The sequence below is a fragment of the Eptesicus fuscus genome, chromosome 16 (genome assembly GCF_027574615.1).
Source record: "Eptesicus fuscus isolate TK198812 chromosome 16, DD_ASM_mEF_20220401, whole genome shotgun sequence".
Classification (NCBI taxonomy): domain Eukaryota; kingdom Metazoa; phylum Chordata; class Mammalia; order Chiroptera; family Vespertilionidae; genus Eptesicus; species Eptesicus fuscus.
Window position 1 is genome coordinate 57,607,498 of NC_072488.1, and position 26,852 is coordinate 57,634,349.

General features: G+C 47.8%; 1 protein-coding gene across 1 annotated transcript in view; it reads right to left on the bottom strand.

Annotated features, from left to right (window-relative positions):
- Window positions 1-26,852, bottom strand: part of ACOXL (acyl-CoA oxidase like) — a 190,815-nt gene that overhangs the window by 30,137 nt on the left and 133,826 nt on the right. Inside the window, 2 exon segments of the mRNA XM_054727940.1 lie at window positions 1-13; window positions 18,949-19,037. The exon segment at window positions 1-13 is cut by the window's left edge and continues 97 nt beyond it. Of these exon segments, the coding sequence (XP_054583915.1) occupies window positions 1-13; window positions 18,949-19,037 (102 nt within the window).

A 26,852-nucleotide genomic window follows, 5' to 3' on the forward strand; every position in this document is an offset into this window, starting at 1 on the left:
ACCGCACCACAACCTGCGTGCAGAGTTACCATTTGTCAGTCATTTGTCCAAAATGTAAAAAGTACCAGTGCCTTCACATGCTACAGCCCGGTGAGTTCTAGTTGCTTCTAGTAAACTCCCTGAAAGGAACCAATGACCTCCTCCTTCCAGGGTCCCCTCTGCCCCACAGCAAATGAGTGGAGCTTACCATCCACTCTCATCCCTCCCAACATGGCCAGCAGCTCCCTCTCCTCCGGGACCCCAGGCATGAATGCTGGTCCCAGTGCCACTTACTTCAGCTGCCACTTCAGATAAAACCAACTTGCCTTTCCTGGACCAGACAGACGTTTGGTCTGTTTTCTTTTGTGCCTCTGATAGTCTATGGCTGATTAGGTTTGGGTGGAAAAAGCATTAAAATGTACACGTAAAACCATTTCCATCCATCTCCTCCCTCATTCGCTTTAAAGCTATGATTTGGTCTGAAAGTACTGCATGCTCTTCCAGGTTTGTTAAAGATGCTCGTGGCTAGCCTTCGGCAGAGCCAGGCCCAGCTGGTGGCAGCAGCTGCCAGGCCTGTCAGAGAGGCCACCTTGGACCACCCTGCCCACGAGCCTCCAGCTGACCGCCTTGGTGAGAGCGGCCCAGGCAAGGCCAGCGAGGAATTGTACTCGTGACCCCGCCCAAACGACCCACAGAACCATGAGCTAACAACTGTGACTTGTTTTAAGCTACTAAATTTGGGGATGGTTTATTATGCAGGAATACATAGCTGATTCATTCTCCTACAAAACCAGAGTTAGAATATTTCCTTCTTTGTTTTATATACGTTCATGTTTTGTATAGAGATGCTATAAAGTATATATGCTTTTGACCAGCAGTATATCATAAGTAGTATTTTTGGTTCACATTGCTGTTTCAGATTCTAGCTATCTGTTTAATGGCTATATGTTCAGTTAGATATTTAGGCTGTTTCCAATTATATAGTGTCACTAATACCTTGACATCAATACATTCCAACAAAGAGCACTGCCCTCTTTCTGGTTGTCACCTAAGGATAAATCCATGAATCAGCTGACACAGAGGTTTTTGTAAAGGCCATCCTGCCTATATGAGGGATGCTGATAGCTCCTCCAGTCACATGCCTGTGAAGCTCTCCTGGCAGTGGTGGCAGAGCCAGGTGTGCAATCATTGGACAGTGTCACACCCATGTCCTGTCCAATGCCATGTGGCCAAAAAGAAGCAGCGGACTGACAACCCAGAGCCTCATGCAGTTACACTGAAGCTTTCAGGTTCTCCCCACCCTGGCCTGTGGGAGGACAACACTCCCTGCCCCCTGAAGCCAGAGGTGGCCACAGGGCCCACTTTAGGCAAATGACATGCAAGCTGGTGTGATGCTCCCACTTGTGACTGCTCCCTAACTCTGGCTTCAGTCTATGTCCGAGGCTGCCATGCCAATTCCATGTATAAATGTGGCATTCCTACAATGTTGTCAGGTTTATTATAAACTAGACCCAGTACACAAATTTGTGCACGGGTGAGGGTCCCTCGGCCTGACCGGGGATCGGAGCCAATCAAGGTTGTCTCACCCAGTCCCAAACGGGGCCAAAGGGGGTCGGCCGGTGGTGGAGGGACCACAGGAGGGCTCCAGGGCATGTCCGGCCCTCTCGCCCAGTCCCGATCAACCAAACCCCAGCAGCAAGCTAACCTACCAGTGGGAGTGTCTGCCCCCTGGTGGTCAGTATGGGTCATAGCGACTGGTCAAGAGGTCGACCAAATGGTCAACTGATGGTTTGGACATTTAGCATATTATGCTTTTATTATATAGGACTAGAGGCCCAGGGCACGAAACTCGTGCGCTGGGGAGACGGGGTCCCTCAGCCCAGCCTGAGTCCTCTCTCAGTCCAGGACCCCTTGGGAATGTCTACCTGCTGGCTTGGGATCGTGCCTAAGCCAGCAGTTGGATATCCCTCTCACAGTCTGGGATCCCTCTTACAATCCTGGACTCCTTACTCTTTACTGCCTGCCTGTTCGCTGCTCCTTACCATTGGGCTCGCTGGTCCTTAGCGCTGCTGCGGTGGCGGGAGAGGCTCCCGCCACAACCACTGTGCCGCCAGCCATGAGCTCAGCTTTTGGCTGAGCAGTGCTCCCCCTGTGGGAGCACACTGACCACCAGGGGGGCAGCTCCTGTGTTGAGCTTCTGCCCCCCTGGTGGTCAGTGAGCATCATTCTGCCAGTCATTCCACTGTTCAGTCAATTTACATATTAGGGTTTTATTATATAGGATTACTTTCCTTTTGTTTCTTTGGAGTATTGTCTTGAATTCTTAAATTTATGCCTCTAGATAAATTATACTATCTATGATTTAATTTCAGGATAATAAAGGGGTGTCACAAAATATTGTGACACAGGAGCATTGTCCTGTACACCAAAGGGTCCTGGGTTCGATTCCCAGTTGGGGCACATACCTAGGTTGCAGGTTCAATCCCCAGACCCAGTTGGGGTGAGTGCAGGAGGCAACCAATCAATATTTCTTTCTCACTTTGATGTTTCTCTCTCTCTCTCCTTTTGCCTCTCTCTAAAAATCAATGAACATGTCCTTTGGTGAGAATTAAAAAATAATAGATAATTAATTAATTAATTAATTAAAAAGGGGGCATCAGGCCTAATAAGTTTAAGAATCATTGTATTAGGGATCAAAGGACATGAACATTATTATGACTGCTATACAAAATAAAGGTGAAAATCAAAACATCTCCAGCAGAGGAAAAAATGGAGGGAGATTGGCAAATTTTAACTAGAACTAAAATTATAATTCAAATTACATTAGTAATCCAGTTTTGTTTCACTGACACATCACTAGGATTAACACTTATATTCTTTTTTTTTTCTAATCTGTTAAGTTAGAGGCTGTACCTCTAACTCCCTCTTGGTACAAGAGCACTGTCATCCCAAGAATTAAATTTTGCTTTCTCTTTACCTCATACCTTTATCTTTCTTCATTTGTCTTTTGCCATTATTGCTACCGGATGACAACAACCTGTGTATGGCTTCCTGTCTTTCTGCTGCTGGAAGGTGAATGCTGGGAGGTCAGAGTGTCCACCGTGTGCTGTCCAAGGGCGCACAGCCGCATACTGCAAGCTGAGCAATCTTTCCTGAACCCGGGGCTGAATAGCAGACCCCCTTCCTGTGTCCAGTATCTCATCCAATCTAACCAATTCCTGAATAACTTCCTTCTGCTTTGGAATGACATAATTATCCAGTTCAGGCGCTAAACACAATGGAAAAAAGAGATCACTGGGCCCTGGCTGATTTCACAAAAGCAGATTTTTTTTGCTCCTTTCTTTCCTCTTTGCCTCTTGCTTTTGGCATCGTTCCTCCTTTTCTAGGTCATGAGACAAGAAAACATGATTTTAAAAATGAGTTTATTTTCTGCTGCTGAAGCCCCTGTGGTGAAAGATTAAATGATTGAAGCCATCAACTACCATGGGGTTTGGGGATAACACTCTCTAGATCCAATACTTCACTTGATAAATGACCAGGGGAAGACAAAGATAGAGCAGTCACCTTCTCTATTGGGCGTGCAATGAAGACGAGCTCGCTTTACCTCGGAGATGTGTCCGGAACACACTATAATGTACTATGTGTGCATACATACACAATATATGTACTATATACAAAAACCAACATGCTACATGCTACATACTAATATACTGTATACACACACGTATACCCATATAAGTATTTTTAACTTTCTATTTTAAAATAATTATAGATCCCCAAAAAGTTAAAATAGCACAGAGAGGTATTACTGTCCAGTCATCACCCATATTACCCCAAAAGTGAGATCTCACGTAACAGCAGCAATTATCCAAACCAGGAAGTGCAATAGCATTTTTATACATTCAATGTTCCCATTGTGCTGGAGATCTCGTTATTTAAAAATGAACTGAAAAGTAGATCACTCTGCAACGTGAAGTATCCTTTTTGCAATACAAGTAATCACCTCCTTATCTAAGCCTGGGGTTTTTAATACTTATACCAGATTTTCCCAAGATGACTGGTGATGCTATTTCTCGCTAGGTGATTGTTTTTGTGGCTGAGCCATTCTCCAGTTCTGCACATGAATTCCCTCTGCTGCCCTCTGAGTGTGATTAATCCCCGGCGGCTGAGCCCGGTGCACCTGTTCCTGAGCCTTTCTCCGGAGAACTCTAGGGGCCTGAGCAGTCAGCACAGCGACATCCTTCCCTTTGGAAAAGATCCACCTGCAGGTGGAATCACGCTCATCTACAGCCTTGGAAACTCTGAGTCTAGGCAGTTGTGCAAAAAATGACATCATAAGCATGCATTCATAATGGATATCATATGTATCAGGCAACGGCAATCAGGTAACATCAACAAGAGTGAATTTTTAGGTCAAATGGCTTTTCAAGGCATCTATGAAGCAACTAGCATTTCCACGCATGCAGCATCTCACTGATTTATGCCAGCTCAGTGAAACTTGGATTAAAAAGTCTAAAAGGTAGGGTCTAGTGCCAAGGCAGAAACACACAGAGCCAATGAGAATAGAAACAGGTGTCTAAGCAAAGCCACCAGACGTCACCCACTCTGCGACCAGGACAAGCCAGGCAGTGGGGTTGCACTCAGGTGTGAGCCACAGAGGGCGATGGAGTCATTCAGAGTGGCAGTACTTATGGCATTGGGGACCCAAATAATGCCGAGCAGGACTGGCCACAAAATTTGGGGCCCAGTGCAAACTGTACAACTATCCAGCTTTCACCCCAGGAAGCTGGATCTGGTCCCCGGGGTCCCAGTAGGACCATCAGACACGAATGTACCTGCATGTCCTGCATCTGTATTACATCTACATCTGGCCACCTCAGTCCCTGAGGGCAGCCCAGGTGTCACCCAGGTATAAGGTTGAAGGAAAGACCAAGTGGATGTGACTCACCACCAAGCATTCTAGCGCTTCATTTCTGTTAGATGCTGAACAACACATCAAAATAAGATTCTTTGAGGAGAATTTTTAAAGATTGCCTAACTAGAAGAAATGAATGAGATAGGGAGGCCCGGGGAGGGGAAAGAACTGCTTTAAAACACATAAACCAACACGTATACTGCTCGGAGTAATTGCTGGGCCTTAAACATGAATTTGAAATTTATTTCTGAGGATGGATGTGTCCAAAGCAGTGATTTAAGCCCTGCAAAAATTCATGCACTTCCCAAATGAACTCAATAGTGGTTAATTTTTTGTTTGTTTAATTAAATGAATGAGATAGGAAGGGCTGGGGAGGAATCTGTTTCCTCAATGTCTCTTCCCCACAGAAAACAAAGTGCGTCTTTGTTGTTTTCCTTCCTTCATTCCACCCCCCTTTATGGAGCACCTACTATGTGCAAGGCATCCACTGTCAATAGAGCTTCCAGTCAATTGGGCTTCCAGTCTGATAGGAGAAATCAGCACCGGAACACGCACGACACTCTGGGGGCATCTGTCAGAACCCGAACCCGACAGGCACAGAAGTACAGCAAGTCAAAAGGAGATCCTTTTCTGTGATGATCAGGGAAGACTTCTCTGCCCCCCACCCCCTCTCTTTCCACATTTGCTCACTGATCTATCTCAAAAGGTATCTTTCAACCATGAGAAGGCCACCATTCCATGCACCTGGCCCAAGCAGAATCCGGGCTCCTCCTGCCATAGACGTGTGGCCCTCCTCCTGGGCTGCTGGGACCCAGCTCACACAGCCCCCTACCCGAGCCTTGCTCTCCTTCCAAGACTCCACTTAACCTTCTGCCCTGGTGCTGGGCACAGCCCTGCTGCTTTCTGCCTCCATCCTGATCAAGGCCTTGCTTCTGGAAACATTGCCCGCAGCTGTAAGGAAAGCCCCTCATGTGGTCCAGGCCAAACCAGATCCTTGGCACCACAGGAATCCACTATGCATTTACTGAGCACCTACTATGGGTCCTGCACCACACTAGCAACAGGCGAAGGATACTGAATTTTCATTATGCGGACAGGCATGCCTCGGAGATTCTGCGGGTTTGGTTCCAGACCACCATAATAAAGTGAGTGTTTTGATAAAGTGAATTCTATTTTTGCTGAGGTGTGTGTGTGGGGGTGGGGGTGGGGTGGGTCTTGCTTTCAATTTGTAAAAAATGCAACATCTGAGAAGTACAATAAAGTGAACCACAATAGAACAAGATGTGCCTGTGGTTAACACTTTGTGACCCTCACTTAACCCTCCAGAGTCAGCCCCCCATTTAGAGATGTGGGAGGAGGGCTCAGGGAGACCAGGGACTGGCCCAGGTTGCTGCATGCCAGAGGGGAGGGACTGAGCCCTGGACCTGCAGGTCAGTGGCATTTCTGTGAAGTCTGAGGCCACATTCTCTTGGACAAAAGTCAGTGGAGGTGATGACAACCCCTGGGGAGGGGGGGCAGGGCCTGAGTGGCCTCAGTCCCACGCACACTGAGGTCCAGGGGCCTGCTGCCCTTATGCTGGTCTCTGCCTGGCCCTGAAGACTTGGACCCCCTGGTCAAAGGGCCCCAAGCAGCTCCTGTAAGGACCCCAGGAGTGAGTCCTGACCTTCCTCTCCCTGTCTCCCCATTGCCCATCCTGATGGACCAGCCATCTGTGACTGGCCAGCTCCCAACAGTGGGGCCGGCTCAGGAGCACCCCTACCCTGCAGGACAGCAGCTGGTCGGCTGTCTGCTCCCAGATGCCATGCCCCCACGCCCCACACAGACTTTCCTTTCTGGCTCACACCTTCTCTCACTAGAGGGGGAAATGCCCGGCTCACCCCCAGCTCCTCAGCAAACGGCCCCGTCCTGGCCTGTGGACCTGGAGGAACCAGCTGGGACCCCGGGAAGGGTGTATTGAAGGCACCGAGACACCAGGAAGCACACCCGTGTTGTGGAGTTGGATTCTGGGAAGAGGCTGGGGGTCCGAGGGAAACAGTGCCTGAGCCAGGCATGGGGTCCCCATGTGGGGGCGATACGGGTTCTATGGTTTAGGAATCTGCAGCCAGTGTGTCCTGAGGGGTAACCCCCCCCCCCCGCCCCTCACCCCACAGCAACTGGGCCCAAGCTGAATTCCCCAAAGCTGATTTGTCCACTTGCCGAAGTCCAGGGCCTCTGCTGCTGGCCGCCCAGGTTTCTCACCACCGCCCCCAACATGGCCTTCCCTCCCGCTCCCCCCCCCCCCCATCTCTCCCTATTCCAGAAGTTTCCATGCAGTGCATGCGGGTGCCAGGCCATTCCCGATTATCAGGTCCTAACAACAGCAGCAGCATGTCCAGTGTCACGGGAATAGATGTAAGTGTGCAAACTAAAGGACCATAAGGAGAATGTTAGTAAAAGAAATAATATAAAGTTTTCTATAACTTGACTAATGTACAACCCTCCCCCTGAGGAAAAAAACATTCCCCTTAACCCCCAATGTTGACTTAAGTTGTTTCAAATTATATTGTTACTGAAATACGTGCAAACATAAAACTAGATATAAACACCTTTGTTTATAGCTCTTGTTCAACTATAAACGATGAAATCGAATACAAGCGAAGTTACAAAACCAAGAGATCCAAATCAACGGCCTAACAACATGTGGCCGGCTGTGGTGTGCAGCCTGGACGTGGTTCCTCGGGCGGGTTCTGCCGGCTGTGCGGGCTGGGGGAGGAGCCCCTTCTCCCCTGGTCTCCAATGCCTGCCACTCGCTCCCTCCAGCCGCACACCGTGCCGCCCTCGGCCTGCACCTGGCACAGATAGAGAGAGAGCCTACATCTCCTCTTTCCTGGTTGGTTCCTGGTGACCTGAGGGGTATTATTTGGTGCCAAAGGGTTTCAATACATGGACACCGGAGCTGGAACCCACAGCGGTCCCTGGTTGTATGGCTGTCATCCAGATAACCTGTACAACACACTTAAACTATTTGTTTAGATCACCATCAAAAGTAAAACAAACAATTAACACATCCTAGATTCCAGTTTGGAAAACAATGCCAAACCCGTCAGCTGTACAGAAAAGAGGACGTCATGTGGGAGGCAGAGAAGTGCAGACAGACAGACTGGCCGGGTCCTTTCTCCCAGGCTCACACGCGGAGTCCAGAGGAGAGCTTTCCTACGTGTGCACCCTCCCAGCGTCCCTCCAGGCCCCCAAGTGACCCCATTTGTAAATGCTTCGCATCGACTCTGTGCCCTGAGCAGATCTTCAAGCTGCCTCCTCACTCCATTTCCGATGCCACCAGGCTGGCTTGGGTCCCCAGCTCAGGCCTGGCTGCTCCACCAAGGCCCCCACCACCCTCACTGGGCAGACCTCCTGGGTCTTATTCCACACACCTCCCCCTGCTTTTCCTGCCATCATCAGGGTGATTCTGGGTGTAATTCCCCATCTGTTGGTCTTGGGGGCAGATTCCTGCAACCATCTCTCCTAATTCTTCCGGGGCTGGCAGCCCTCAGCCTGGCACCCGCTGTCTCTCAGAAGAGGCCCTGAGGAGAGGAAGGCTCTGATATTTCTGTAAGCAGAGCTGTCCTCCACGCCATCACCCCTGCCTTGGCCACCGGGTCTCAGCCCTGTACTGCGGGTACACCGTGCTGCTGCCACGCACTTCACCAACCGCCCCTCCCGTGTCAGGACCATCTGCACTCTCCTTCTTCTGGCCTGACCCCGGGGCGCACACAGCCAGGAGGTGGGGGCCCAGTGAGGAGGTTCCTTCAGGTTTCCTGTGTGGTTCCTTCCAGGATAAGAGAGACCAGGTTCTCCAGCTGCGGCCAGGTCCAGTCCTCACCTGATGCCACGTCCCAGCCCAGCACCTGAGTCCTGCTTATCTGGGAGGAGAATTTGGAATTCTCCCAAGTCGTGGGGGTGGGAGGACACCAGGGCGGGTGAGTGAGGTGTGTGGGGGAGGGTGCAGGGAGAGCTTTTCCTTTCTTTGTTACCCTTCACTCTTTCTCGTCTCTCCCTCAGCTTTCACATTGAAAGGAGAAACTATTTTTAAATGGTTTTAAATATACTTGATTTTTAAAATTCAAGCCAGTTGAAATGGTCTTAAAGAAAGTGCAAGTTTCCTACCCAAACCCCTGCCTCCAGGAATGACCATTCTTAGCAGCGTTGTTCTGCTGGGAGGGGAAGTGTCCAGTGTCCAGGTCAGCCAGACTCCCGTGGCCCGCCCCCGGGTGCCTCATATTACCCATGCTTTTCTTGAGTGGTTTTGTTTTCCCCCGAGTCTTCATGAACTTTCCCCCTTTGTTTCATGAAGAAACATATGCCTTTCCCATCACATCACTAAGATCTTCCTGCTTCTTAATTGTCCCATTTCGAAGCAAATCGCTTCCTTCTTCACCTCCTTTTGATTCCTCTGACTTCCTGTTCCAATTTGGACTAACTGTGTCCCCGGCTTGCCGCACCACTGCCCTCCAGGTCTATCTTTAAGCATTCTTCTCTTGGATTAGCGCCAGATAGCATACATGTCTTCTAATTCTTAATGCCTTTCACGCTTTTCTGCAGTTCATCTACAAGGAACACTTTCAGAAAGTGCATGGCACACATTTATCAAGCATTTGAAGATCTGTAATTCATGATTTCACCACAGATTTCATAAAAAATTTGGCCAGCTATAAAATTTTACATTCAAGACAACTTTCTTCTGAATTCCAAGGCATTGTTCCATTCTCCTCCATTTTCTGGCCAATCTAAGTGTGCTTCGCAGACAACAGCCCTGCATCACCCAGGAGCTGGGAGCAATGCAGAGTCCCGGAGTGCGAGTGTGAACAGGATGCCGGGGACTCTGGTGCGCTGGAGAGGAAGTGCGGGCCAGCCCCTGTCCCAGCGGCTCAGGGGGCCGAGGCCAATCTGACCCTTTTTCTTAGGAATGTGTTTTCAGTCTAAAGTCTGGGGGCTCTCTCTCTCTTTGTCCTTACTTGGTACTCTCTTAGGTTCTGACATTTCCAGTGGCCCCTGCCAATTCAAGACTTGTGCCTTCCTTCACATCTGGAAGTTTTTCTTCCTGTATTTCTCTGGTTTTATCTGCGTCTCTGTAGGATCTGTTCCCTCTTTCCTAGGTTGATCATCCATACCTCTTAGTCTTTCCCTTTATTTCTCTTCACTTGGGTTTTCTGAGCTCCATTCTGAGAAGTTTCCTCAAACTTATCCTTCAGCCCCTATGTTAGATTTTTAACTTTTGTGAATGTATATTTTAATTTACTGTATTCTCTGCACTATGGTTACTAGGGCTTGAACTATGGTTCTCTGAATGCCCGTTTTTCAGAGCAGGCTGTTCCTGTTTTTTGAATAAATCACACATCTCTAGGGACACTAATTGGTTTTAGTTTCTCTGTTTAGTTTTCTCCAGCACCTGTAGTTCTGTTTGCTCATCTTGCTCCTTCTTTTTCATGTTGTTGATTTTCCTTAAGTGTCTCATCATCCCCATTAGATAATATTATAGAACTCCTATTCTTTTGCTTAAGTATGATGATGGTATTGTATTTATGTAAGAAAATGTCCTTATTGTAGACAATGAGTGTTGAAGTTTTTAGGAATGATGTGTCTAAGATCCACAATTTACTTTCAAATGTGAGATAGAGATAGAGATAGAAAGAGAGAATAAGAAAGACAGCACTGAAATATAGTGGAGTATTAACACTGGGAAGTGGAAAGTATTCACAAGTGTTTTGTGCTAGACTTTCCATTTTCCTCTTGAAATTTGTTTGAAAATATTTATAGTAAAAGTTGGAAATAAAAAAGAACAAAACAAGAATCTCTGAATATCCCGGAGAGAGTACCTCTGGGGCCTAGAGTCCCTAGGGGATCAGCTTTCCTGTAGGAAGCCAGGTACCAACCTGGTCTTGAAGCAACTTGGGCTGGAGGTCATTTGCATTTCTATAAACTTGCTAGTCTTGCAGAGTGATGAACAATGTCTGCAGTTGCTGACTAATATTCTTCAGGAAATCTGCCTAAATGGATTAGGAGGGCTCCTGTCCTGGTGAATCTCTAATGAAGCAAAAGAAAGTGAAAATGGGATTTCATGGGTGTGGGTATAATTGGATTTGGTGGAGGATATGATTAAATTTCTCCAGGGGCCGCCAACCCCTGCCCCAGGAAAATAATGAAAGGGTCAGAAGACCCTCTGTCTTGCTGAGGGACCTATGCAAAGCCTCAGAGGCTCCACAGCACGCGCCTGCCCTGCCCACAGCCCCTCACTTACGGGACAGCAGTCCCAGCACCTTCAGGGGCGCCAGTCTCCCCTTCAGGCCCAGGGCTGTCCCTCAGTCTCCTAACATTTCTCTCTCTACTTCAGTAAGTGGGGTGAAAGCAGAATCCAACCCGAGCAGGGAAGCCTCCCCAGAGGGGCAGCTTCCAGCCCTCAAGTGGAAGGCCAGCTGGGCAGTCGGGCAGCCAGCACCACCTTCCCCATCACCGTGTGGGTGCCAGGCAGCCTGAGAGCCCCGGGGACAAAGCCAGGCATGTCAACGGGTAAGTTTCTTGTTAGGGAGTGTCGACAACTGGCAAGCAGAAGGGCTGACCCCAGCCCCGTACAAAGCTAACATACACAGGGGCCTTGGTTCTCCCCACAGGAGACCAAGCCTTCGCTCGGCAGGCTGCCCCGCGTCCTTCCCAGGGTGGTTTCCAGGGCTGGTCAAGTGCTCAGAAGTGGGAAGCAGCCATCCTGCAGACAGGAGCCTTCACAGACGGGCCTGCTGTCTCCCACCCTCTCCTGCTGTCCATCCCTGCGACTCAGCATCTGCCCAGAGACACCCACAGAAACAGCTCCCACCTCGGCTGTGCCCACGGGGTCCATCCATCAAGTCCACTCCACTGGCTTTCTGTTCTCCAGAGTCTGTCCAACTCCTGGCCATCCCAAGGACACCCCCCCCTCCCACCGTCAGTGCCGCTGAGGGCTGTTCCCCTCTGTTCTTTCCTCCAGTTATTCCCCAGGGTTTTGAAGAGGGAGGAGCAGCGTCCTGGACCAGAAGTCCTCCCGGTTCTAGGCCTCCGGCTCATGCTGCAGAGTCTGAGTCTGTCCTCCCCGTTCTGGTGCTGTGGGGTCGCCTCCCCAGCCGCCACCACCTTTCATCTTCCCTCTCCCAATCCTAAGCCAGGAGGGCATCTGCGGGGGCAGACACCACTGCGGGAGCGGGAGGGCGGGCCTGACTGCTGCTCTCTGGAAGGCCTGCTTGGGGGGCGGGCCCTGGGGCCTCTGGGAACTTGGAGGTGGGAGGGCGCCCAGCATTTCCGACTGGTCAGTGTGGCTCGCTGGGCCTGAGCTGCTCGTGCAAACACTTTGGCTTATGCTATACCACCTGTTTTCCTTCTGAAAGTGGAATTTTGGAGGGTGCCCAAGAAAATGGGGAGCTCTGTAATAGTGTCCACAATAAAAATGAAGCTTAAAAACGCCTCATGCTGGGTCACTAAAGAGCCTTCCTGCAAACAAGGCCTCCCACGGGCTGTCGCCCGCCGTCCAGGAGAACGGGCCTGTGCAGTCGGTGTGTGTGACTCCAGTGGGCGGGGCACACAGGCTCCCGGTTACCTTCAGACTCCCCCCCACCTTTCCCCTTGCTGACTCGTGTTTCGTCTTCTTGCTACAATAAATCACAACCAGAATCACAACTCCATGCTGAGTCCTGTGAGTCCTCCAGAGCACTGTCAAATCGAGGTGCTCGTGGGGACCCAACACACACCACACCGCTTACAAAATAACTTCCCGCCCTCGACACGCGCCCATCGCGGCGTGGGTGCTGTTATCCAGCACGTGTGGGAAACGTGTCTGCCTGTAAAAATGGCCAAGAAGGTCCACACTGCCTGGTTTTGGGGTCTACGGTGACCTACTTTCTGGCAGATCTGAAACTGGACCACCCGCTTCCTTCCTCAGCCTGGGCTCTGTAGTCCGGGTGTGGGTTCTTCCTGTGCGTGCGCTCTACCTGCCCCGCGTGTGCCAGCACATCATCTCCTCACCCCCCAACCCCCGCGTGTGCTGGCACACGTCCTCCCGAGCAGGCGGTCCCGTGTCCCTGCACGCCTGCTTCCACGTGCGGTCAGTGCCCCCCTGGCACGCCCCCTGCTCCCACCCACAGGACAAAGAACAAGTCCCCATTTCTCCACGTGCTCCCACTCGTGCACAGTGAGAAACGGTGACCACTCCCACATCCAAAGTAAGCAGCCTTTCCGTGGGGCCCACAGGGGGAGCTTCAATTAAAGGTCTGAATCACAGCTTCAAATTCAAGCGCTGTTGACTGCACCTCAAGTTTAAAATACTTGCCCTATGAGAAAGCTGCCGAAAAACCTCTCACACTTGGGTCACCAGCCAAGAGGGACATGTGAATTAGTGCAACATCTAAATTACTGAATATTCTTCACCAGTGTTTTTAACAGAAGTGTTTATCTCAGGAGGGAGATAGAAGAACAGGCAGTTTTTAACCTACCCAAATTAAATGGCTTCTTAAATAATCCCCCCCAAATCGTGTGCTTTACTGGAGATGTTCCTAGAAGTTAAGATACGTGGGCAGCAGAAAGGTGTTTAATATCACTTTCCACATGTTCCTTATTAGTATACAGAAATGTGATTCATTTTTGTGTGTTGGTATTATATTCTGCAGTCTTGCTGAACTGACTTATTAGTTCTAGGAGGTCTTTTTGTAGATTCCTTGAATTCTCTTTGTAGGCAATGATGTAATATGCAAATAAGTACAGTTTTTATTTCTTCCCTTTAATCTTGGTCTTTTATTTTTCTTGCCTTATTGCACAGGCTATAACTGCCATCTCTGTATTGAACAACAATGATGCTAGTGGGCATCTTTGGCCTATTCCTGATCTTAAGAAGAAAGCATTTAGCATTTCATAATTAAGCATGATGTCGTAGTTTTTTTGCAGAGGCTTTTTATCCTTTTTAGTCAAGGAAATTCTGCTCTATATCTAGTTTGCTGAGAGTTTTTATCATGAATTGTTGTTGGATTTTGCCAAATGCTTTTTTCTAAGTAAACCAATATGATCATGATTTTTTTCTCCTTTAGTCTGTTAATAATGGGTTGCATTTATTGACTTTTGAATGTTGACACAGCTTTGCATAGCAGAAATGAATCGCACTTAGTCACAACATAGAATTCATATATATATATATATACTGCCAGATAAAATTTCCTGATGTTGTTGGGGATATTTGTATCTAAGTTCATGTGAGTTACTGATATGTGGTTTTCCCTTTTCTGTTCTCTCTGTCTAGTTTTGGTAACCAAGTAATACTAACTATATAAAACTGAGTTAGAAGTGCTCTTAATATTGCTTGAATCTTATTTTTTTATCTTTGTCACTCTTGATACAGTGAGCAATTTTATCAATTCTTTTCAAAGCAGCAGCTTTTTATTTCATGGATTTTCACTACTGTTCTCAACTTCATTGATTTATGCTCTTTCCTTTATTATTCTCTTTTGTATGCTTTATGTTTATTTTGCTCTACATTTAGGAGCATAGATTATTAATTTGAGGCCCATCTTCTTTTTTAAAGTAAGCATTTAATGCTATACATTTTCCTATCAACATTGCTTTATCTGCATCCCATGTATTTTGATATGTTGCATTTTTATTTTCATTTATTTTATATATTTTTCAAATTTCTTTTGAAACTTCCTATTTGGCCTATGAATTGTTTAGAAGTACATTATTTAATTTCCAAGTTGTATAGAGATATTTTTCTTGTCTTTTTGTTAACTTCTAGTTTCATTCTATTCTATATAATAAAAGCCTAATATGCTAAGTGCCCAGTCATCCAGTCGGCCATTCAACCAATCAAAGTGTAATATGCTAATGATATGCTAAGGCCGCTCAAACCACTCGCTATGATGTGCACTGACCACCACGAGGTAGACGCTCTGACCAGTAGATTAGCTTGCTGCTGGGGTCCGGCTGATCAGGACTGAGTGAGACGTGCCGGACACACCCTGGAGTCCTCCCACTGTCCCTTCCCAGCTGGCCAACCTCCCGTGTCCCTCCCCAGCCCTGATTGTGCACCAGTGGGGTCCCTCAGCCTGGCCTGCACTCTCTCGCAATGCAATCCGGGACCTCTTGGGGTATGTTGGAGAGCCGGTTTCGGCCTGATCCTGCAGGCCAGGCCAAGGGGCCCCATTCTAGTTATGGTAATAAAATATGCTCTGCATGACCTAATTCTTTTAAATTTGTTGAGGTTTGTTTCATGGCCCAGAATATGGTCTACCTAGATGTTCAATGAGTGCTTGAAAACATATGTATTCTGCTCTTGTTGGGTATAGTGTTCTATATAGTTAACCCTTAACCAACACTGGTTAATTGCATTGACCATGTATGCAGGTGAAGATCCACATATAACTAGTCAGCCCTCTGCATGCATTAATTCCCAACCACCAGTAGACCCTTAAACGACATGGATTTGAACTGCATGAATCAATTGAGAAAAGACCATGTGTAAGTGAAAACACTCAATTCAAACAGGCATTGCTCAAGGGTCAACTGTGATCAATTAGATTCTGTTGGTTAATTGTATAGTTCAGTCCTTCCATGTTCTTTCTGATTTTTGGTCTAGTAGTTCTATCAAATAGCTGAGAGTGATGTGTAGAAGTCTCCAACTATAATTATTGATTTGTCTATTTCCTCTTTTATCTCTATCAAGTTTTTACCACAGTATTTCACTATGTATAGTTTTATTAGTAGTTGCTCTAAGTATCATTGTGTGTGTGTGTGTGTGTGTGTGTGTGTGCGCGCGCGCATAAGTGTGGGCATGCATGTGTGTATGTGTGTGGGTACGTACGTGTGTGTGTGCATGGGCATGCATGTATCATAGTCTAGTGGTATTGATGTTTTATCACTTTGTGATGTTTAGAAACCTCACTTACATTTAGGTCTTTTTTCTCTCCCCTTTTAAAAAAAATGTAATTGTCTAAAGTAGTTTCTCATACACATTGAGCATTTCACCAAAAGAAGATATGATTGTTGCTTCAAACATCAAATACAATTTTTAAAACTCATGACAAGGACAGTGTGTTATATTTACCCCTACTTTATACATTCCAGCACCCTTTCCTTTTTGGAGTTCCAAGCCTTCTTTTGTTATCATTTTCTTTTCTGTTTATAGAACTTTCTTTATTCATTCTTTAAGAGCATATTGACTAGCAACAAATTCTCTTCGTTCCCCTTAATCTAATAATATCTTTATTTCCCTTTCAACCTGGAAATGCATTTTCACTGGGTATACAATTTGCAGTTGACTGTTTTCTTACAGTGCTTGAACGTGGTGTGTTGATTCCTCCTGGCCTCCCTGTCAGATGAGAAGCCTGCTGTCATTTGAGTTAATATTTCCCTAAAAGTGATGCATCATTTCTCTGTCTGCTTTTGAGATTTTTTTCCTTGCTCTTAGCTTTCAGAAGGTTAATTATGATGTAACCTGTGGTGAATTTCTTCGGGTTCATTCTATTTGGGATTCGTTCAGCACCTTGGATTTTTACTTTCCTGTTTTTCAGGCATTGTTTCCTTGAATACTTGTTAATCCCCATCTGCTTTCCTCTCCTTGTGAGGCCTTAGTGATACAGATACCCTCTGTTATGTTCTGAGGTCCCTGAGACTGCTCATTTTCATCCATTCTGTTCAGACTGGGTAAGTTCTGCTGTTCTGTCCTCAGTTTTACAGATTCTATTCCCCGTCATCTCTACTCTACTATCAATGCCATTCTGCAAATGTGCTATTTCAGTTCTTGTATTTTTCAATTCTACAATTTACATTAGGTCCATTTTGTTCTATCTTTGCTAAAATGTTCTATTATTTTTATTTTTTTCAAGAGTATTTGTAATTACCTTTGAAGTATTATCTTTGACAGATAAATCCAACACCTGATTCTTCTCAGTGTCATTATCTGTTGCTTTCTCATTCAAGTTGGCTGATTGTATGATGAGCGATTTTCCTACTGCATCCGGGGTGATTGAGATTGAATTTGATCTTGACCACAAGGTCTGGGTGTGTGTCTATGTTCAGCTTCCCAGTGGGTGCTGTCAACACCATTCTGGCAAAACTGGTGCACTGCCTGGCATGGCCTTGTTGCAGAGCGGTGACTGAAACTTCAGCTCCCTCTTAGTCTTGCTGATACCAGCAGAAAAGCGTGGGAAAGCAGAGTGCCAACCAGCCCAACTTCCCATCACCTCTTCCTGCCTTTCACTGATGCTGGATAAGGGCAGAGGTCAAGCTTCCATTGGCTCCTTCTAAAACTAGGAGAGGTGGATGTGGACTATCAACTGCCCCAGCTCATTCACACCACTGCCAGGTGTGGCTGGAGGCTCAGCTCCCACTGGGCCCCTTTAGTAGGGGGGGTGAGATGACCGGGAGAGAAGGGATCAAAGTGTCCACTAGTCCTGCTTCTCACTGTCTAATTTGGTTTCTTGTTACTATGTGAGTGTGTAGCTTCAACTCCTCAATGGACCACTACACCAGGGATGGGTCATGTGAGTGGTGACCAGCCCTGACTCACACGTCCTGGTCGTCAGGTGGAGGTAGGGGCTCAACTCTCCAATGGACCGTGCTGACACTGGGGTGGAGGGTTGGAGTATACTAGTGATTAGCTCCACCCTACCTCCCCTCACTGGGTCTTATTGCTGCCGGCGGAGGTGAAGGCTGGGCTTGCCAAATGGCTCTGCTGACATTACCATGATGGGAGGGTCTGCGCTCCACTCACTCCGCCAGGCAGGTCCCTGAGCTCCACTCACTCCACCAGCAGGGGATGGAAGGTTAGTTCCCTGCTCAGCCCCACCGGGTGGGCAGATGGGGTTGCTACACCTGCTGCCTGCTTCTGCCTCCTCAGATTGGAAGTCAGGGGGAAGACCAGTTTCGGCCAGGCCCTGCTAAAATTGGTGTGTGTTTGACTAATGTAGAGGGAGTGCTGCCAACAGGTTTTCTGCCATTCGCACCTCTCCGTCCTTTGGCTTGGGAGAGCAGGCTTTTTCGCCTGTGCCTGTGAGAGACATGCCCTGTCCAGGATTTATGGGAGTCAAGGAGGAAACCCAGAGAGCCGACTGCCATTTCCTTCTTCTGGGCAGCCTGCCTCCTTCCTCCCCTTTCAGCATCTGTCTGTGCTAGTTCGTTTTGTTACGTCCAGGGTGTTTCAGTCAAGAGGTGGCCCTGGGGGGATGGGGCCATACCATCTTAGCAGAACCTGAAGTCCCTATTCTTCTTTTTCAATGTCGAATTGTGGTCACATTCCATGTACAATCTTATATCACTTTACTTATCACTTCATAAAGTTTTTATTTCTATAATAAACTCTTGGTAAGTATAATTTTAAAGGCAATATAATTCCCCACTGAGTGGCCAAAACACAGTTTACATAATAATTTTCCTATTGTTGAAAATTTAGATTCCAACATTATTGCTATAATAAATAATATACTAGTGAAAACATTTGTGCCCTCGAGTGTCTCTGTATTTAGGATTATTGCCTTAGGTAGCGTCCCAGAGGACAACCCCACAGGGCCCGAGAGAAACATGGATGAGCGCCCCCTTTTGTTCTCGCCTACACTGGGCCTCCAACACACTAACATGCGAGCCAGTTTGATAGAGAAAAGAACACGGTGCTACGCATGCCCTCGCGTGCACTTCCCTGATCACTGATGAGGCTGATCAAGCTCTCCTTTTGTAAATTAGCTTTTCACATATTTTGCCTGTCCATCTTCTGGGGCCTTACATACTCTTTGGGACAAGCCCTCCCAGCAGAAGAATCTGACTCAATATGCCCAGGTAGTTTTCTTAAACAAAACAAAACAAAATAAAAGATAGAATTCAACGTCAAAGGTCAGCGAGGAGAAAATGTAATCCCTGTTCAACTACTGCAAAAAGCAGGTGCCCGGCAGGAAAACCCTTGCTAATTACAGGAAGACATCAGGTGAAGATGAAACATAGGAAATACTTCAGATCCCTGGGTAACTCTCGACCCTGAAATTGCTGCTGTTTAAAAAGAATAAACATTTCCTGAATCTTACCTGCAGCATAACAACATTGTCACCTTCGAAAGTAACAAACACATCCGTGGCACACTTTAAGCCTGAGATTTGGATTTCCATCATGTTACCTTTTTTGCAAGAGAAGAAGAAGAAGAAGAAGAAGAAGAAGAAGAAGAAGAAGAAGAAGAAGAAGAAGAAGAAGAAGAAGGAGAAGGAGAAGAAGAAGAGGAGGAGGAGGAGGAGGAAGAAGAAGAGGAGGAGGAGGAGAAGAAAATGCCCTAGTTGGTTTGGCTCAGTGGATAGAGTGTCAGCCTGCAGACTGAAGGATCCCAGGTTTGATTCCAGCCAAGGGCACATGCCTGGGTTGTGGGCTCAATCCCCAGTAGGGGGTGTGCAGGAGGCAGCCGATCAATGATTCTCTCTCATCATTCATGTTTCTATCTCTCTCTCCTTCTTCCTTCCTCTCTGAAATCAATAAAGAAATATATATTTTTAAAGAAAAGAAGCACACTGTGCAGGAGGCAGCTGATCGATGTTTCTCTCTCATCGATGTTTCCAGCTCTCTATCCCTCTCCTTTCCTCTCTGTAAAAAATCAATAAAAATATATTTAAAAAATAATAAAAATAAATAAATAAATAAATAAATAAATAAATAAATAAATAAAATGAGCAAATATACCTATGCTTCTTGGAAGACAACATATAAACCCTAAATTGCCACTCTGCATCTTAACATCATTAAATATCCTGCATCTTAAATTCGTACTCCAGCTTTTAGCTAGGTTTTCCCTCGTTTTTACCTCCTGAAACCCTCCCTTACATGGCAGGAGCCTGCTGCTTGTTTCCAAGGTGTCGATAATGTTTCTGCACAAACTGGGAGAATCAGCTGCTTAAGAGAAAGTCACTCAGCCCCAGGCAAACCGTGAAGGGAGCAAAGTCGCCCTTCCTTTGGCCACGGGCCCTCTCTCCTGACGGCCCTGAGTTCTATTTCTTCCAGCTCCTTGCTCTCCCCAGAACTTCCCACTCTCCAACCTCCCACAAACCCATCCTGCCTCGGGAAGTCGTGCCAGCGGCAACTGGCCTGCCACTCCTGCCAGGAGCACCTGCCTTTGGCCTTCAGCTCTGCCTGGGGCGTGACAGGATCTCGCCCTGTGGACACGCTCAGGCCACTGCACTGCGCCGGCCGCCGGCTCCCAGGAGGGTGCTCCTGAGGGCAGCCGTGCACTCCCATCTCCAGGGACCCTGACGCCTTGGGGACCGGCTTCACCTCTGAACGTGGTCACTCGAGGCACAGAAGCCATCACTTCCTGCACATCTTGCAGTCCTGTGAGCATCAGTGCCTCCCGCCCAGTGGTGCCCCCTCCCCGCCCCCCAGCACGGGCAGGCCGGGCTCCTGGAGATGCGAGGTAAGGTCAGAGAGCAAAGGCGGCCTCACCGGTCCGCAGGAATCCCGAATGGCTGTCCTGCAGGCAAGGGGCTGTGTTTCTGGCTAAGCCAGTCCGTAGCATTTCCCCCGGAGAAGGTCAGCCTCTGCCTCCGCTCCACCAAGCACAAGGCCAAAGCCGCCCACAGGCAAACCACACAAAATTCGATTCTGCCTCCCGCGCCTCGCCCAGCGCTGCCTCATTTCCAACATCATCCTGCCGCGTTTGTCAAGGACCCACCACGAGCCCTTCCCAAACTCTCACGTATTATTTCACTTCATGTTTCCACCCGCACAGCAGCCCTGTGAGGCCGGCGGTACCCATTTTACAGATGAAGAAAGCGAGGCTTGTGGGCTATGTTAGCGTGTTCTTGAGTAATCTCTCAAGGTCTTGTGAAGAAAAGATAACACTGAATACAGTACCTCAGTGTTAGGCAGAAGCGCTAGACACAGAGGCATAGCCGCTCAGTGCTCAGAACAATACGTTTGCAGAAACAAAACACATTTTATTTGCGCTTCCTGCGCTAGTTTCACCCCATGAGGGAGGGAGGAACAGGTTCTCATTGCATTGCAACACCCGCATTTACACTGCTCCCACCCTGTCCCTGAGCCGGGCCAGCGGACGCTAACAGGACCAGACGGGTCACCTCCTCTCAGGGCAGCAGGATCAGGAAAGGACACCGACAGCCACCCCCCCCTCCCCCCCCCCGGAACAGGCCTGGGCCCTGCGAACACCGACGTCTCATCCTCACCAGCGCCTTGAATGCAACAGAACGGGCTTCTCTTGCAGGTGCTGAACCAGCTCCGAGCCCCTGTCCCGGCTGGAGGCTCGAGTAGAACTGCATGACTGTTCTGAGCACTCCGGACTCTCAGGGCCCCGACGGAGCTGCGGGGACGCGGCTCACAGCCCTTGCCCAGCGTGGGAGCCACCAAAATGACCAGCAGAGAGAAACCCAGAGGTCCCCCCCCCCCCAGGCGAGGCAGTGCTGTGGCCAGCAGGCCACCCCGTCTCAGATGCCGCGGGCTGGCTGAGGACCTGATTTCCTTAGAACAGGCCCTTCCTTGTCGATGGTGAAGACCTGGGGGTCTTTGAGGAGGCCTCTTCTAAACTAGCCAAGCTCCCCACGTCCCAGGCACCGAGGTATGAGAACGTGTGCTCCAGGGCAGAGACAGACAGCGGCGTAGAGAAGTAAAGCCCGGGGCTGGCAGCCAGCTCCGGCTTCTTGAGGGACTCGAGTTCCATATCTGTGGCTCCCAGTTCTTTGGGGACAAGTTATTATAAACCGTGTGTGCACATGCCCACACACAGATGCCTTAAATGTTATTTTCTAATTTAAAAATTAACTTTTAAAATTAATTACTTAAAGCAGTACATGAGCATTGTAAAAACAAACCAACAAATAATGAAACTGAAGAAGAAAAGATAAAAAGTCATCCATGATCTTACGATGTGAGTACCTGAGAAAGAAAGGCCACAAGGGACAGACTTGGGACAGGAACTGAGGAGAGTAAGAAGGGGGTAGACGTTGGCGGGGAGACAGGTGTGGAGACCCCAAAACCAACGAGCTGATCCGAGCAAAGGGAGCCACGGAGAGTTCTAGGGGGAGGAGGAGATGACTGAGGGGGAGGCACCTGTGTGCTGACGCCTCGCTGGGGAGTGGGCTGAACTCTCGCCCTGTGTGTGCATCTTGGCTGGGGATCTCTCCATTGCAAGACCCGATGATTTGGCCCTCAGTGTAGCTCAAATTAAAACGAAAAATTTACTTTGGGGAGGCCTATCAAAGCATTTCAGAGTGTGTGCGTGAGTGTGCATATTATGGGCTGAACTGTGCCCCCCTCCCCCCAATCCGTATATTTAAGGCCTAACCCTCAGGACTGCAGAATGGGGCTGTATTGGCAACAGGATCTTTAAAAAGGTAATTAGGGTTAAATGAGGTCATGGGGGTGGGCTGCGATCCACTCTGTGTCCTTATACGAGGAGATCAGGACACAGACCCACACAGAGACCACGTGAAGACGCAGGGAGGAGGAGAAGAACATCCATAAGCCAACGAGAGGCCTCGGGAGGAACCAACCCTGCCAACACCTTGATCTGGGCCTTCCAGCCTCCAGGGCCATGAGGAAATGAGTTTCTGTAGTTTAAGCCCCCAGGCTAAGCACTTGGTGATGGCAGCCCCAGCAAATTAACACAGTGCACCTGTGTCAGGTGCTACCCTGCATCTCGCTGGCACACAGCCAGAGATAATCGATGTGCCTGCTGCTCCATGTGAATAAAGCCTCCGGAGTTTCGGGACGGCCTCTCTAGGCACCACCTCCAGGCACTCACAGCCCCTTGGGCTTTCATTACAAACGAAATGGTGGTTCCCGGCGTTTTTGTTCTTTCCACACAGAACTCTGCAGTAGGGGTGTCTGCTTGTCCATTTCAGATCGGGGGTAGGAGGACAAAGATGAGAGAAAGGAGGGGAGTGAGGAAAGAAAGAGGTTTCATCCAAAAAAAAAAAAAGTGAATAATATTTTCCATTAGCTTACTTCACTCTTAATATATTTTTAAAAGAACCATGGAACAGACAGCGGGAACTGTAAATTCCATGCGCCTAAGGCCAAAGGAGCCCTCGGGAGACGCAGCCGGGATCTGGTCTCGGGGAAGCGCTCGGCCCACGGCTCCTCTCTCTGCCTCTGGGTTGCATCGGCCTCGGAGCCGGTAATTGTGACTGTCATCTGGCTGTGTCCCGTTGCAGGGGGAGCCCCACTAAACATACTTTATGATTCAGACTTTGCACACCGAAAGCTTAATATTTCCCTGCTGTTTATAACAGCTCTGATTTTTTTTACTGTATGATTACATTTAACAAGTGTATGGGAACAAATTAGAAACAGGCTTTCTTTCCCCTTTTAAACAAATTGAGGGTAAATTTTGTTTATTTGAAGAAGAAGAAACAGACAAAATCAATCTTATCTGTGAGGGGAGGGTCAGTTGAACATAAGGACCAACCAGGAAGGGCTATGTGAGAGTTGCAGTAATTTTATGCTGTGCCTTTCCCCACCCTGAGTGGGGGAAACTCATATATGTGACACCCAGAGTGTGTGACATTCACTGCACCCTCTTCTGGGACAGCCAGATCTGGGTGGGGCCTCCTGACACCCCAGTTCAAAACGCAGAAATGGTGGATGTTCTGATGGAATGAGGGCACATTGTCCTGCCCGCCTCATGTGCTTTGAGGTGACGCTGCCCTCTCAGGCTCATGAGCTGGGGACAGGGGGTGGGAGAGAATCTCTTCTGGGCCCATCACCAATTGTATATGGAGGGTCTCGTGGCACTGTCATGACGCCACAAGTTGCAAACTGAAAACATGGTCCTGTCCTCAGGAGAGACAGGTGTTGGTAATAAAATAAAATTAAATTAAATAGGTAATTAAAGAATCTGTGACTAAGTGCCGGGGGGTGCGGGGTGGGGGGTGGGGGGTGGGGTTGGAGATCTAAGTTCCATGAGAAAAAAATACCAAGACAGAACTCTTCTAACCGATGCCAGAGGAGTTCACAGGGGCTGTTTAACTTGAAAACGTACAGGGAGTCAGCAGGGTCAGGAATGGGAAGAAGCTTGCTTTGCCACGCGAACAGCCTGTGGAAACATCTGAGGCCACAAGGAGCTCAGAATGTGCTCAACAGGGGACGAGGCTGGGCTGAGCCAGGGGAAAGTGGCCCAAACACAAGGATGGAGAGGCAGACGGGGCTCAAGGGACTTGGGGTCTCAGGAGCCATCTTGGTGCAAGTTTAGGTGCAATAAAGTCAGGAGTAAGATGACTTGCGATTTTAAAAGATGGTTCTAACTGCCGAGTGAGCACGGCCCAGGAGGTGAGAGAGAAGGAGTTGATGGTGTGAGATGGGACACTGGTGGCAGGGAGGTTGGAGGAGGGTTTAGTGAGGGCTGGGTGTGCACAGGAAGGAGGAAAGCTGGACCACATGGACAGCAAGTGTCTGGGGCGGTGCTTACTGAAGAGGAAAGTCCTGGAGAGGAGCCTGTTTGCGAGGGAAGACCCAGCGTTCACCTCTGTGATTGTTAGAGGTGAGAATCAGTGAGACATCCAGGAGGACTGGCCAGGACAAAAGTTAGAAACAACCTCTGGTGATGTGAAGATGCCTGGGATGGAGATGTGAATCCAAGAGTCCTCGGTGTGTAAGCAGTATTTTAAACCTCAGGGAGGGACAGGGTTATCTGGAATGTGACTGCACAGAGAGGACCAGGCTCCCTTTCTGGTAATGGCCACACTCAGGGGTCAGGTGAGGAGCACTGGCTGAGGGGACCAAGAGGACAATGCAGCAGGAAGGACCCAGAAGGCATGGGGTCCTGGGAGCTGAGAAGCGTGTGTCCTGAGAGCTCAGACAGGTGAGGACCAAGAGGGCTTTCAGATTGAGCCACAGGAATCAACGGGAAGGACAGAAACAGTTTGTGGCATGAGGAGGGGCCACCAGATGCGTGTGGGACATCTAGCTCTGGCAATATGGCAGAATAGATTGTCTTTAGGAAAACTGATTCCCCGGAAGAAACTGTTGAAAACATGCTTGATGAGTATTTTTAAAAAATCATTTGAAGGCATATGTGTGTGTGTGTATATATATATATATATATATATATATATATATATATATGGAGAGAGAGAGAGAGAGAGAGAAATATGCAAATTAGGCCAGGACTCTGTAATGGGTCAGGACCAGATAGGAGGAGGTTGCGCGTACAGGTAAGGCCTGGAGCAGAGACGAAGACAGAGTCAGAGGGGCCTGCCCGAGCCTGCGTAATGGCTCCGGTGGCCCCGGAGAGGACACAAGCAGGGGCGCCAGGGGACACTGCGAGTCAGGCACAGGTCCCAGCCCCCCGTGGGGTGCCTCCTAGCACAGCGGGAGGCAGGGTGCCTCCTCACGTGATTTCATTTGTGCTCTGGGCCTCCAGTAAGATGTTAAAGAGAAATACTCAGAGGCTGGACACAATAAGAAAGCATGACTCCAACAAGGGTGGCAGGTGCTAAGGCCCTGTAGGAGGTTAATGACACCCTCACAGCACAGTCCTTGGGAAACAGTGCTCACCATGGCAGAAATAACACCACCCTCACCCGAGGAGATAATGAGGAAATTCCAGCCTCAGCTCTGGCCATGGATGGGGCAAAAACACCTCTCAGAATTTTCGACTAGCTCCTGCATGCATTGCTTCACATGGTTCTGCGGCCTGAGTCCATGAGGCCCCGGGAGCCCATGCAGGACCCAGGGTAAAGTGGACTGCAGTCTCCAGGCACCTGGCAGTCGATGCCGATCCGCTCTGGCCTGAATTACCCAGATAAAGTTCCAAACTCATGGGATAAAAAAAAATAAATCACAAAATGCAAAACATCAAGGGAATCAAAGGAAAATTAGAAGAGATAGACAACCAACAGAGTCAAAACCACAGAGATACTGACGTTAGCCTAAAACACCTACTAGTAGAATGAGATAATAGAAAGAACATAAGAGACTGTCTTCAAAATGGCAATGACCTAAATTTCCCAGAACTGTTGAAAGACACGAATCCACACATTCAACAAGCCCAAATAACCCCAAAAGGGAAAAACAAAAAGGAAATTCATATTTAACACAAGACAGTGAAAAACATAGGTCACCAGAAAATAAGTAAAATAGCTTAAAAGAAGTAGAGAGCAAATTAGATTGCTATGAAAAACTGCAGGTAGACAATGAGAACAGTTACTAACTGAAAGCAGTGGTGTCAGCGGCTACACTCTGTGGCCAAATGCCCACGTTTGAGTCTTAGCTCAGCCAACCAGGAGCTTTGTGATCTCAAGCACACTGCTTAAACTCTCATTGTCCACATACTAGTACATGATATTGGGGTCATAGCAGTCTACTTTGTAGAGCTGTTGCGAAAATCATATAAGTTCATGTGAAATGTGAAGACTGGTGCCTGGCATAAAGCAAGAATTCAACCAAGTTTGCTATTATTATTTTTAAATACCAGACATTAGAACATTTTAAAAACCATACTCAAGTAATTCATGATTCAAATAAATCATGATGGAAATTAAAACAGAATTAATAAACAGAAAATCTTATGTGTTGAATCATGGTTGATTAGTCAACACAGTCTTTTTTTTAAAGTTACAACTTCAAATATTTATAACAGAAAAGGAGAAATGGTAAAAAGTAATGAGATAATGCCCAAATGAAGGTACTAGAAGCAAACCCAAAGAAAGTAGAAGGAAAAAAACAATGAAAATAAAAATAAAAGAAATAGAAAAAATAAACAGATACAACCTGGAGAGGACTGACAGAAAGAAAAGTTTATTATTTGAAAAAAATATGAAAATATTTCAAGAGACACAGAAATGGGGAAAGTAACCAATATGAGGAATGCAAAGGAGTATGACTACAGATAGAGCAGAGTTGAAAAAAATATGAATGCATTATAAACTTTATGCCAATAACTTATAAAACTAAGAGTCAATGGACAAATTACTAGAAAAATATAAATTACTAAAAT